Below are 14,034 nucleotides of genomic sequence, written 5' to 3'. Positions count from 1 at the left end.
TGAAATGCCCCAGCCCCGCTGTGCCCCCGGGGCCTGCTGCCGCTTCGCCCGGTCGCCGCTTTCTCCCGTCCCGCAGCCGGTTGCATTAGCTGCCCGGCGGTCGGTGGGGCCGTTTCGGGATTTGGCCGGGTTCCTGGTTCGGCCGCTGTTAAACAATAACCGCCCTCCCCCCGGGGAGGGCCGAGCCGCCGCTGCGGAGCCCCATCGCACCGGGTGTGTGGGTGCGCCACCGCAGGGCGGGCGTGGCGAGTGGGCCGAGGCACGTTTTGGGGGTTTTGGGAAGCTGTTTCTCCGGTGAAGGAGAGGCAGCCCGGTGTGGGCGTGGCGAGAGGGCTGTAGGGCTGTCAGGTGCTGGGAGTGCAGAAGTTCGGCTGCTTTTCGAGCCGCGGGGCCCGGGAGCGGCAGCGGCGAAGCTCGGTGGCTGTTGTGCCTCAGCGGGAGGACGTGGCTGTCCTCCTCCTCTCTCCCCCAGCAGCGAGGGGGTGTCCCGAAACGAGCCCAGACTGCTTTTACCGCGGGCTGCGCTGTCGGCAACCGGCTGCTGGCATCGTCTGGTGGGGTGGAAGGGGTTGGTTTGACACCACCTTCAGCCCTGGTCAGATTAGAGGGTGCTCCAAAGCTCTAAGAAACACAGATGTTTTTGTCCCGACTGTAAAAGTGTATGTAACAAAGTTCTTTGCCAAAGGGGTGCTTTATATCCTCCTGCTGATCTAGACCTCGATGTTCCTGCTCTGGCAGGGGAGTTGGACTAGATGATCTCTAGAGGTCCCTTCCAACTCTGAAAATTCTGTGATTCAGTGATGTTGCACTTCAGTGTTTGCTTGTTCTTATTTCATCAGCTGAACTGAGCTGTGCACAATTCCCTGTGCACCTGAAGGCATGGGGTGCTGCCACCTGGGTGCCTCTGTCCTTCAAGGCTGTGAGTTGTGTCACTTCACGCCTGCATATGCTTGGCAGAGCAAGTCATCCTATTCTTTTTCTTTTTTCAAAGCCTGAAGAGGACCAAAAGCTGATTTATTCTGGGAAGCTGCTGCTTGATCATCATTATCTGAGAGAGTTGCTGCCAAAGGTATAAAAAAAATCTTTTATGCTGTGCTGAAATTTATCAAGAAAAGTGATTTTTTTAACATGTCTTCCCTTATATTTTAGCATGGAGACTTGCATGCTCTTCATTTGGTATACAACTTCAAGACTCCTGCAAATATGCAAGAAAGCAATGCAGAGGTACATAGACTAAGTTAACATACTACTCAGAATGTTGGGGTTGTGGCTAAAAATGTGAAGTACTGAATGGCTGTTTCAAAGTTCACTGATACCACAGCTTTTTCCTACTAGTGCAACAGCAGTATTACTTTGTAATAATTTTGTTAGGAGCATGAGAACGTATTTGGATTAAGCTGAGGACAGATGAACAGCAGAGTCAATTTTTCAAAGACTGCATGGCACCTGTTAAGAAATATCAAAACTATAATCCAGTTGTAACATACTGCTTGGAGAAGTGCTTTCTGATAAATTCAGTTTTATTAAATAGAATATGACCTGTTACGTTCTGGGCTCTTTTGGACAGGGGCTGTGCTTGTGGGTAGAAGACATCGTAGTTAGAGTGGAAGTGGTTCTGGTCTGTGTGTGGGGAAGGAAGAAGGCTGTTAGCTGAAGACATCTTAACTGCTCTCATTAATGACTCAGCCTGTAGAGAGGAAGTGTGTACTTATTGGTCTTAAACAAATGGCCAAACACAATTTTTACTTCTAAGTGGATGTGCTAATGTGTCTAGAGGTGTGGTTACATTGCCTATTATAGGCAATCTGAGCTTATTCTGCCCATGTCTGGTGGCTGCTAGATGTGAGCCAGCTTTGGTCTGGGTATTTTACTGATAAACTGCAATGGAACAACTCTTGAATTCTGTTTACAGCAGCTTGTGTGTGAGTACAGAGTTATCATAGCTAAAAAGTCAATCTGTCTTGAGTGTGGTTCTCTCTGTTTCTTCCAGTTACATTTTTATAACCAGATGGGACCTGACTGTGGTAAAAAAAAATTAAAAATGCAGTGTAGATCTCATGAAAGGAAGGAGTAATATCAAGTCATTTTTACATGCCAGTCACTTTTTAAGGAGCTTTAAAATACTGATGGGAGGTTCTTGTGGCACGGTGCCCCAAGAGCAGTGTCAGCTTTGTGGCAGCATCTAGAGGTATTATGCAGGACAAAGTGCATGAGCTGTGTAGCAGTTATAAGAGCCTGTGAAGTGAGGTGTAACCTTTTTGCATAAGGCTTGCATAGTGTCCTGAGTAAACCTTTAACTGCATTGCTGCCCCCAGGTTAAAGCTGATCAGCCAAAGTTACCGTCAGAAGCTAGTCAAGAACCATCTATATCTTCCTCAAATGGTGAAAGACTGAGATGTTCTTCTGGTGGCCAGTCTTCAGCAGAAGCCAGTAACAGGTAAATAACAATTTTTACGTGTGTCTCTAAGATTTTTAAACTGTTGGCTTTGTTGGATGCCAGCTCCTTATGCCACATCTACTGTCTTAAGCCCATAGAACATGGGCCAAAGCTGATGAGGTTATACTTAAACCTTCAATGGACATGTCAGAAGTTGAAGGAAAATGCACTGCTATGTTAGTTAAAAATCTTCCTTTCTTCATGTGGGTAGAGCTGTCTTTAACACTTCAGAAGGAAGAATTAATTTTGAATTTGGATGCACAAAGTGTTAGAAGCTATTTACATTGTCCTGTAACAAATGACTTCCAGTTTGTCCAGAATTTGCTAATGAATGTGTTTTGCCCAAGGCTGGGAACAACTCAGCGTCCCTTCCAAAGTGTGGCTTCTGGCTTTTCTGCTTATACCACCTACAGCATGCTTCAGATGTCCTGGCTTCAGCAGATTTACGCAAGACAGTATTACATGCAATAGTAAGTGTTCTGTCCAAAGCTACAAGTAGAAAATAGAAACTGTAATACAGGGAACTAGAGAGCTTCTGGCAGTTTTTCCTCCCTTGATGGTGGTTGGAAGACTCTTTTTTGTCATAACTTACACTGAATCGTGTGGGAATGTACCTCTAATTGTCATGTGGTTTTGGATCTTGCAAACTGCAGATCTCTGACTTCTGAGTGGGAGGGCAGGTGCCTGTAGAGTAGATGTAGTCCTCCTGATGAGCTTTAGTTTGTCAACATTTTTCTGACTGCTTAAAGTAGCACTCTCTGGAAAGCAGTGACAAAGGCAAGGCTAAGACTTGTAGCAGCCTCCAGACAGTCTTTAGATTGCTCTCAAGATTTTTTGCAAGATATTGAAATAATTTTTCATGAAGTGGAAAGTGTCTGATTTGACTTGCTGAAGTCACTATGCAACTGGTTCATGGGTAGATCTAAAACTTGTTTTTAACCCTCTTGTAGCCTCTAAACTTCATGCTTTCCACTTGCATGTGATCTGACTCTATACTTAAAGACAAATTTCCAGTGCCTGTGTCAAGTGTGAAAGGATTTGACAAAGCCTTATTTTGTACTTGATGTGTTCTGGTTTCAGCTTGGCTTCTACTGCTGCACGTGCCGACCCCTCCCATGCACGGCGTTCTCAGGAGATATCGGTGACACCCTCTGCTCCTCTCCCAGACCCATTTCCAGCACAAAATCAGCCTGGAAACCATAATGCTGCTGCCCAGGTTAATGCAGTGGCCAACCAGAACTTGCGGATGAATGCCCAAGGGGGTCCCCTCATGGAGGAAGAGGAGGAGGGCGGCAATCGAGACTGGTTGGACTGGCTCTACTCAGCAACACTGTTCTATGTTTTTGTCAACATTATCTATTTCTACTCCAGTGTCAGCAGATTCCTCCTGGTTATGGGTGGCACTGTGCTGATGTATCTGTAAGTGTATGTGTAATTGTGTGGTATTGATATTTACTGAGGTATTCAGAAATGTTCCAGTGAAGTACTGAACTCCATTTTGTGGTCAGCTTTCTAGCAGTTGAGCTTCATGTGACTAGTCCCTGGAAAGGGTGAACCATTCCTCTATGCTGCTATAACTCAGTATTTAGCAAAAACAGAAGTATAGCCTATGTCTGGATTAAATGAAGAATGGGTGATAGTGGCTTTTGTACAAATGCTTCTGGTGTGGCTGGCTTTCTTCTTAGACTTCTTGTAACTTAAGTTGGTGTAAAGCCTCAGCAGCTTAGCAGTATAGAACAGATATGTGGGTTCAATAGGATACATGACAGTTGCTTGTAGAGGAAACATTTGAAATCTGGGAAGAGGGTCTCACACCTGCTATCGAAGTCATGTATTCATGTGGGTTTTTCTGCTGCGTGTTGCCTCTCTGGAGAGCAGACCAAGCTAAACTGAATGTGGTGTCTTGAATTGCCTTTGAGCCTCTCTAGGGGAGGAACTCAGGATAAAACTCAGAAGCACCATGAAGATAATGCACCCTCAGTTGGTGTGCTCAGACTGAGAAAGATCTGTCCCCTCAAATTCTCTGATTGCCAGTGATCGAAGTGATGGAGGCTTCAGTTCCTCACAGTGGGTCTAGGAGTTGAAACTGGAGCAGCTCAAATGATCAGCTCTTCCAACCTCTATGCAGACTTGGAGAGTGAAAGTTAACTGCTTCATTAAAACTCCTTATTTTTTACTATTGGTAATTCTAAAGTGTAATTTTGAACAGCTTTATATTGTGGCTTAAAGGGCAGTTGCTCTAGAGATACAGACCTTCTAAGAGTGTCTATATGGCCCGTTATGTTTGGTAACATGGTGCTGTTTTGCATGTTTGTGCCTTGTTTTAGGCTGAGTAGGGAGAAGTTACCCAGGGGTGTACATGATAAACAGGCAGGTTTCAACTCATTCTACCTGTAGCAGCATGTTTTGGCAGGCTGAGCCCTGGTTATAAGTAGAGACAAACCTGGATGTGGTGCTGCTTATTTTGAACATGAGCAGATGCGCCTCCCTCATGGTTTACTACTTGGAAATTACTTACAGGGTCAGGGCAGAAAGAGACCTTAATGCGCTGAATTTGCTAGCTGCAGCTCTGAGCAGTCAGCTGTTACTAGAATGGTGTTACTGTAACAGGAAGGAGTGTTTTTTAACCAATACTAAAAAAAAAGTCTGTTGGCTTCTCCAGGCACCATGTTGGATGGCTTCCGTTTAGACAAAGACTGGTTCAGCCCTTCCCAGGCAATGCTCCTCCTCAAGCTGCTGTAAACCAGGACCAGAACAATAACTTACAGGTACTGTCTTGGTTTTTTTTTCTTTAAATCACAAGCATGAAATCCTGTGAAGTTTTACTTTGTTTACTAATTAAATGTAAGAGCAAAAACTTTATTCTATAAACTTTCATCAGAAACTGTCTCCTGTGGAGGAATAATTGCCAGCCTGCTTCCTCCTTTGTAGCCAGCTCCTCTGTTGTACAAATTATCTTGGGCTGGATGTCATCTAAAAGTTGCTTCTGGCCTTTAGGATGTTGTGATGAAGCGTGGTCTGTTGCAGGCAGAACAGGTTCTGTATCTGAAGGCAGTGTTTAGGTTACTCAGTGCTGGGATTTGACTATATAAGCACTAGGAGTCTCACATACTGAGCTGATGCTTCTGGCTGAGGTCAGTGGAAGTCCCTTAAACACATACGCAGCTTCCCTGAGCAGGTGCTTCCTGTCTGTTCTGAACAGTGTCCTTGGACGCACAGCAGGAGTGAACCAGCAACACTAGAGTGCAGTGTGTTTTTTTTTCACCTTTGTGGTTGTTTGGGGATACTTTCATGCTTTTTATAGTCTGACAGTGATGTGTGGCTAATAAAACATGCTGTTTGACACCTTATCCTTCTCACTCACCTCTGCAATGATCTCACCAAATACCCTTTATGTTGGCAGGGGGAAAATGCAGGCAGAACAGATGGATCCGAGGCATCTCCTGATGAGGGACAAGTTTTACAAGAACTGCAGCAGGCCAACCCCTCATTTATGAGCACAGCATGGGTTTTTTTCAAGACTTTCTTTGCATCCCTCCTTCCAGAAGGGCCTGGAGTGACCCACAACTGATTTGTAAACTTCAGATAAGTCTAATTGTCTGAAACTGCAATGAGATCTGGTCTACCTGAGCGAATTGGATGCCAACTCCAGACTGGGAGTGAAAGTGGACAGCACTTCTCTGGCTTTCACTGACCAAGCAAATGGAGCTGCAGGAGGCCTCAAGTCATTACAGCCTAGAGATGAAGATGCTTGCCCTCATTCCAAAGAACGCTGTTCTGTAGCATTTATTAGGTACCTATGTAGAGGCTTGTCATTGTAAACTTGTGCTTGAAATGCACAGGCTCTAAGCAGGTGTGCAAAACTGTTAAAGAAGCAAATTGCTTCTTCTGTGCAATGTGATTCCTGTTGGAATGTTTCAAATGTTATTTAAATTACACTGAGTGTAGGACCTCAAAAAAAAAAATTGCTAGATATACATTAGCAGATTTTTAAAAAAGGTCTATTGTTAAATTGCTTCAACAATAGTTTAAATTTTCTGTGTAAAAAAAAAAAAGTTTCCCATGAAGCATGTATGGTGCAATTTCACTATTGGATGAAGTGGAGGGCTGTAAGACAGTGACCTCTTGAGCAATTGCCTCAGCAGTGGAGTTGCAGGCTAAATTTCACGTTGCCAAATTCATAGAATTTAAACTCAAGGCTTAATTTCCTCTCCCCACCAAATCATGGGAGAATACGTGCGTTCAGCTCTATCTAGCAAGAGTTTCTGCAAGATGTAAACTTCACTGCTTTTTGGATGCAGAACTAAAGCAGTCTAATGTCTCTATTTGACTTTGAATTCTCACTCCAGAGCAATTCTTGTAGTATTTCATTGTTTCCTTTAATTTCTGATATGATTAAGGGCTTTGATTCCAATAAAATTTGCAGGCATTTATATCTGTATTTGTATATGCTGTACAGCAATCGGAAGGCTCCCTGTGCAGAGCACAGGATGTACCTTCAACTTGTTTTTAGTGAAAAATCACAATAAAGGAGTTGGGATATGGAGGGGGAGGGGAGGAAAGATGCTCCCAGAGCCTTAACTCAGCTCCTTGCCTAACTGTATTCTTCAGTAACCTGTATTTAAAGTGCCTTGGAGTTTGTAGCTTGTGTTTGTTCCCTGAACTCTGCTGGCAGAAAGGCTGTGGACATCTTGAGGCAATTAATTCTGCAGGTAGTTGGAAAGTTTGGAGTTTGAACTGCCGGTGGCTTTACAATGTTTGATCTTGGGTGGGGGATTTATCTTGGCTTGAAGTGTACTGTGTCTAGGGACAACAGCTGCTTCTGAAACTTGTAATGCTCTTCCTCATTGCTACCTGTGGTTGGTAAATCTGTTTAAGAGTGTCCCATCAGGGCTAACATGCGTGAGTTGGTACAAGCAGCTGTAAGAGCCTCACTGGTAGTGCTTGATCTTGCCACTTCAGATGAGGTGGATGTCAGACATGGTTTGCTGGTGTTACCTGCAGTAGCAAGTTCAACCTTAGTGATGGTTGTTTTTTTTTTGGCTTTGAACAATTGTCTTTACAGGCTTCTTGCCAAGTAGTTTTCTGCCACATCTTCAATTTGTCAGACTTGGGGAGGATGGGTAGGATAAAGCAGTAAAACTTAGCAATAAAGTCTTCTGTACATACTTAAAATGAAGTAATTTGAGAGGAGGTGAGTTTTGTTACTTCAGGTATATCCTGCATAAGCCTTTAAGGATGTTCTTGGGGGTAGGGTCCCCTCTTTCCTGTCTCGCTAGTGATGAGTTTACCTGTGCTCAGCACTGCACTTTGGATGAAGGATTTTTTTTCTTTGGGATGTATCTAATCATCACCTGGGTATATCAGTGATGTGCCCGGGCACTCCCTTGGGAGGAAGGGGTACTTCTTGGCAACCAGTAATAAAAATGATTTTGGTACTGGTTTAGGCAACAAGCACTGAGTGCTGCCATACTTGTGAAACATCCAATCTGAGAAGGTACCAGAGACAGCAAAACATCTATTTTGTTGTCTTGAGGTTTTTGCTGTTCTTCCAAGCAGGTAAGAGTGGTTTGAAATTAGCTGGAAAACTAATGAAGCATAGCTAATGTTGCTGGAGGGATGTAGTGGGCCTTAGAGAATGTTTCTGTAATGGCTTAGTGAAATGTGTACCTCTGTTTGCCATTGGGGTGGAGGGAAGCTGTGATGACAGCAGAGGACACCAGACAAATAATGTGAATGTAAATATGGTGTAGTTGTGCAGAGACAGCTCTAAGCACCAGTGGCTGAGCCAGACCGGTGTTCCATGGAGCGGGAGTGTGACATGGCCCTAATTCCTGTTCCCAATTGCGGTCCAGGGAAGGCCTCAGCTTTGCCGGAGACCACCTGGGAGCAAGCGGGGATGATGGAAGTGTGGGAGCAGTGGAAGGAACTGGTGGCAAGGCAGAGGATAGAGCCTGTGTGCCAGCTGTGTGTGAGACAGCACAGGCCTTCAATTAGCTGAGGGAATTCAGGTTAGACATTAGGAAAAAAGCCTTGAGACTTGCAGAGCAAGGCTGCTGAAAGAGCACAGGAGTCCCAGAGGTTTTCTGGGAATAACGTGACCTTGTGCTGGGACTGGAGTGCTAAAGTTGCAGAGAACAGAGAGGACCTTGAGGCTCTGGGTTTAGGCAGTTGATGTGTGAGCCAAGACAAACCCAAGCTGAGTGATTCCGCTGCTAGTTTAAATCCTGTCTGTGCCTGCAAGCACAGCTGCATGCAGATGTACTAGTGCAGTGCAGCTGCAGGCACCCGACCTGTACAGCCATGGGTGTGCTGTGCAGCGCTGCCCTGAGAGCAGGGGGTGTGTGCAGGTGGGGATAGGCCACAGCGCAGCAAAGGAGCAGCAGAATAAAACCAGCTTCTCTGCTGCTTCGGCTCCCGAAATCCTCTGGCAGCTTCCCCTAGTTGGCAGCAGGTTTCTGTCCTTGCCAGAAAACAAGTTGAGAAATGTGCTGGCTGTCTTATCTTGGGCACCTTTCTTCTCACTGCAGGAACAGGCTGCTTATGTGAGGAGTCCTTGAAGTCCTGTTTGTCACCAAGGGTATGCTCCTGTCCTCAACTTGTGGAACACAAAGCTCATGAGAATGAGGTTGCTGCTGAGGAGATAAGCTCAGTGTGTGTGGGCTGACTTCCCCTTTCCTCCAGAGTGGTCTCACTTATGCATGTGCTTGCTGTCCTTGTTCTTGGCAGCCAGGGACACCCCAAAGGCTGTGTGCTTGCCCAGCAAAGCATTAGAACCTCCCTGTGATCCACTTCCAGCTGTTTGAGGCCAGTGGGATTTGCAGAGCTGTGCAGCCAAAGGCTCAGGCCAGCTGGAGGCCATCCCAGGGCTATTATCGCCCCCTTGTTTTGTTACCAACCATGCCAACTGCACCTTCATTGCTTCATCCCAGCCCCTCTGCTTAGTAAGAACACCTCTCCAAATGCCTGCTAGTATTGGATGGTGTCTGGATATCAAATGGAATGATATCATGGAGGTAAGAAGAGGCCTGGTGTACAGCCAGGGTCACAAACCTGTGGTGAGGGGCTTGAGGTCCACTAATGCTCAGCTGCCTGCCAAGGAGGGTTGGGCAATGCTGGGAGACACTGCTTCTAGGCCCATGTCTCATGTCTGCTCATGGGCCTGTGCTGCAGAGGAACCACTTAGGACTTCTTATATTAGCACTGGAAGTTGTATTTGCTGGTTTTGATCGTTGGTGGTTTTTTTCCTTTAGTTGATCAAGCAGTGCAGAGTCAGTGCTGTGGCTGCACTTCCACACATCTGGAACACATCTGGCTGCTCTTCCAGTCTTCAACCCAGCTGCCCTTGGCAACCTCAGCTGTGAAAAGCCTGGGCTGACCTAGGGTCACCTGTGTGTGCCAGCTTGTCTTTTGGAGGTTGTTATGGGTGATACTGGTAAGGAAGTAAAGAAATCAAGGCCTGGTTTGATGGGGCTTTGAGTAACCCGGCCTTAAACACCTCCAGGAATAGGGCAGCCACAGCTTCTCGGGGCAACCTGGGCTAGTGTCTCACCACCCTCAGTCAAGAATTCCATCCTCATATCCCATCTAAATGTCCTCTCTTTCAGTTTAAAACTGTTCCCCCTCATCCTATTGCTCCCCCCCGATCCAGAGTCCCTCCACAGCTCTCCTGTAGCCCCTTTAGGGACTGGAAGGGCCTCTAAGGTGTCCCTGGAGCCTTCTCTTCTCCAGGCTGAACACCCCCAACTCTCTCAATCTGTCTTCCCACAGAGGGGCTCCAGCTGTCAGAGCATCTTTGTGGTGTCCTCTGACTCCACTCTAACAGGTCCATGTCTTTCCTATGTTGGGGGCTCCAGAGCTGGAGGCAGTACTCCAGGTGGGGTCTCCCCAGAGCAGAGGGCCAGAATCCCCTCTCTCGACCTGCTGGCCACACTTCTGATGGTGTCAAGGATACAGTTGGGTTCCTGGGCTGCAATCGTGCATTGCTGGCTCATGTTGAGCTTCTCATCAATCAACACCCCCAGGTCCTTCTCCTCATGGCTGTGCTCCATCCATTCTCTGCTGAGCCTGTCTTTGTGTTTAGGATTGCTCTGACCCAGACGTAGGACCTTGCTCTTGGCCTTGTTGAACTTCATGAGGTTGACACGGGCCTACCTTTCCAGCCTGTCCAGGTCCCTCTGGATGGCATCCCTCCCCTCCAGCGTGCTGACCTCACCACACAGCTTGGCATCATTCGCAAACTCACTGTGGGTGTACTTGATCCCACTGTCCATGTCACCAAGAAAGATGTTGAACAGCACCAGTCCCAGTACCTGGAACACCGCTTGTAACTGGTCTCCACTTGGACATCGAGCCATTGAACACAACTCTGAGTGTGACTGTCCAGTCAGTTCTTTATCCACCGAGTTGTCCATCTGTTGAATCCATGTCTCTTCAATTTAGAGACCAGGATACTGTGTGGGACGGTGGCAAACGTTTTGCACGAGTCCAGGTAGATGACATCAATTGCTCTTCCCTTGTCCACTACCGCTGTAACCCCCTTGTAGAAGGCCACCAAGTTTGTCAGGCATGACTTGCCCTTGGTGAAACCATGCTGGCTGCTACTAATCGCCTCCTCTTTTTCCATGTGCTTTAGCAGAGTTTCCAGGAGGATCTGCTCCATGATCTTGCCAGGCACAGAAGTGAGACTGACTGGCCTGTAGTTACCTGGGTCTTCCTTTTTTCCTTTTTTTGAAAATAGGGGTTATGTTTCCCCTTTTCCAGTCGTGGCAATCTGGTGAGGTTTCTGCAGACTTCTCAAATATGATGGACAGTGGCACAGCAACTTTGTCCGCCAATTCCTTCAGGATCTGCGGATCTATCTCATCAGGTTCCATGGACTTGCGCACCTTCAGGTTCCTCAGGAATTCACAAACCAGAATTTGTGAATTTGTTTGCTGCGTAACATCCAAGCCTGTCATGGTCAGAATTTTTACCTGTAAGAAGTAAGAGACTCAGCTTTAGAGAGAGGGGTTTTTGGTTGTGTGGTGTTTTTGTTGTTGTTTGGGGGTTTTGTGTTTGTGGGGGTTTTTTTGTTTGTTTGTTTGTGGGTGGTTTGGTGATTTGTTTTTTTTTTTGTTTTTTTTTTTTTGTTTTTGTTTTTTTCAAAAAATCTCCCAGGAGATTCCTGCTCTTGGGACTTGACAGCACAACCCTGAACAACACAAGGCGTGTGGTCACAGTCTCTGGATATGTGGGATTGAGCCTGCTGAGCACAGGATCTGTGTTAGATTGGAGCAGCTGGGGTTCGGGCTTACCCTTCTGCCCCTCTTCCCCCCTCCAGGGCTGACCTGTATGAGTCCTGGAGGTGGTCCTGGAGCCCATCCTGCTGACAGAGCGGAATATGAGCAGGTTACCTGGAAGGCTATCTCAGGAAGCAGCTGCAGGGTAACACGGAACATTTGGGTCAGTGCAGCACAAAGATTAATGGCACTATGATGTACTTCTGCTCTGGATAGCGTGGGGGGGAAAAAACAACCCTGGTTACAGGACGATCCCCAGCAAGGTGGTGAGCACGCATGTGCGTGGATGGCCTTCAGATAAAGCCTTACTCAGCAAATACTTATCAAAACATCTTCCACTATCGCCTTTGCAAGCACTACACAGCAGCTTGGGCGTTTAACCTTTCTTCAGGTTTTAAAGCCTACCCTGCCTCCGGCTAGTTGAATTTAACCTTTCTTTGGGGTTTTTAAATCTGACCTGCCTCCTGCTAGCCTGACCTTACACTGGGAGGAGAAGGAGGGTAGGCTACTGTGTCCCTGCTGCCTTGGCCTCTGCCTGGTTACTCAAGGGCAGGGATGCTTGCAGCACCTCCACGTTCCACACGCTTTTGTTATTGTTGGTGGAAAGTCTCCGGCCTTCCTGTTCTCGCTGGAGGTCAATGCCCGGCAGTCCCCTGTCCTCCCCTGCCCTCAGCTCAGGTCATCTGCCAGCAGCAGCCTCTGAAGCAGTGCTGGGGCAGGGGAGCTGGCCTGTAAGGGGGCTGTAGATGCACTACATCTACCAGGACTGACTCTGGGTTCTTGATCTTTTGATGCTTGAACACCAGTGACATGTGCCCCTGTGTCAAAACGCCCTGGTTTTCCTTTTTCTTTGTACTGGTATGAATTGCTGCCCTGGGCAGAGGGGTGGCTGTCACCTCCTGGGTCCTGCTCTGCTGTCACAGTGGTGGACACCAGCCTCAGTGGGGCTGTTTCCCCGCTGCAACCTCTCCTACAGATCTGTTCCAGTAAAATTTAAACTATGCGTAGCACTCTTGATTTTGTGGCCTGCAATAAATGGGAGTGTATCCTTCCTCTGCTGAGAGCTGTGCTGGGGATGCAGGCAGATGTGCTTGCATCACACCCAGCAGCATCGTGTCTCTGACTGCACATTTAAGCACCTCATTTCCTCCCATGTGTTTGTGCTGGGCTGACACCCAGGAGCATTGTGTCTCTGACTGCCAGTTTAAGTGCCTTGCTGCCTCTGATGCATTTGTGGTGGCCAGGATACCCCCTCCTGCTGTGGCTGCAGGACTCTCTTGCCCCAGGCCTTGGCCACTTGAACTGTGAGCTGCTGGGGAGGGCTGGGCATGTGAAAGCCATGAGCTGAAGGACAGAAACCAGAGCTGTTGCAAGGTTAAAAAGACTCTTGAATTCAAATCCTTTTGTTACACGTCCGTGCCCTTTGCAGCTTGCCTGTAAAGAGGCCTCCTAGCCAGGGCAGTGAGGATGCTGTGGCAGCTGAGACAATGGCACTGGGCTGCCATGTGGGACCTAGGCTGGTCAGACACCTGCTATGTGCTTTTAACATTTAATTGTTCATTTGTAATGCAGTATCAGCTCACAGCAGGCAGCCTGTCCCAGGCCACCATGCCGCTTGTCTGGAGAAGCCTGGAGGAAGCCTGCAGATGCTCAGTTTCCCTCGGCAGGTCAGTGACCGCAAGTGCCTCCCACGGGGTACCTGAGGCCATTCACTTTCTCAACTCAGGAAGAAAACAGGGCGGCAGGGTGGGGGCTGTCAGACAGCGGGGCTCCCCGGGGGAAATGTGCTCACCCAGTGCAGGGAGGACAAGGCGTCTGCCAGGGAGAGGAGGAAGGCTGGCACCTTGTCTCGCTCAGGGGGTCATGTGCTCCTGCGGCACTGCCAAGATCTCACCTTTCCTTCTCCATCAGTCTTTGCTGGCAAAAGGGTTCATCGGAGCTGCTGCGAGCATCATTGCTGAGATAACCTCACTCTGTTTTGTCCCCGAGCTTGTTTTGGGATGGGCCCCAGCACTGCAACAGTGCAGGGGGGACAGTGGTGTGCACGGGGAGTGGACGCAGCTGAGAGCCTAGGTGCATGACAAGCTCCAGCTTAGAGGGTTCTTCCCCAGCAAGAAGGTGTCAAACAAAAAAAAAAGTCCACAAATTCAGATGAGAGGCAGAAAGCATCCTGGTTCTGTGGTCATGGAGCTCTCCAGGGATGTGGGAGATGTGGGCTCATCCAGCAGTAGCAGGAGGGACCCCCCCCTTCCCAGGAGTGTGCCTCAGTTTCCCCACAATGTGCCTAAAATTGGTGGAGGGGGGAGCGGTTAATAA

General features: G+C 47.7%; 1 protein-coding gene across 1 annotated transcript in view; it reads left to right on the top strand.

Moving 5' to 3' along the window:
• Positions 1 to 6,008, top strand: part of HERPUD1 (homocysteine-inducible, endoplasmic reticulum stress-inducible, ubiquitin-like domain member 1) — a 7,499-nt gene extending 1,491 nt beyond the window's left edge. Inside the window, exons 2-8 of the mRNA XM_009894492.1 lie at positions 992 to 1,069; positions 1,150 to 1,224; positions 2,316 to 2,437; positions 2,785 to 2,907; positions 3,518 to 3,856; positions 5,100 to 5,205; positions 5,841 to 6,008. Coding sequence (XP_009892794.1) covers positions 992 to 1,069; positions 1,150 to 1,224; positions 2,316 to 2,437; positions 2,785 to 2,907; positions 3,518 to 3,856; positions 5,100 to 5,205; positions 5,841 to 6,008 — 1,011 coding nt within the window. The remainder of the gene's footprint in view (positions 1 to 991; positions 1,070 to 1,149; positions 1,225 to 2,315; positions 2,438 to 2,784; positions 2,908 to 3,517; positions 3,857 to 5,099; positions 5,206 to 5,840) is intronic.
• The last annotated feature ends 8,026 nt before the right edge of the window (positions 6,009 to 14,034 follow it).

Source organism: Charadrius vociferus, unplaced genomic scaffold, assembly GCF_000708025.1.
Source record: "Charadrius vociferus isolate BGI_N301 unplaced genomic scaffold, ASM70802v2 scaffold621, whole genome shotgun sequence".
NCBI classification, from domain to species: Eukaryota; Metazoa; Chordata; class Aves; order Charadriiformes; family Charadriidae; genus Charadrius; species Charadrius vociferus.
This window is presented reverse-complemented; position numbering and strand designations above follow the sequence as displayed.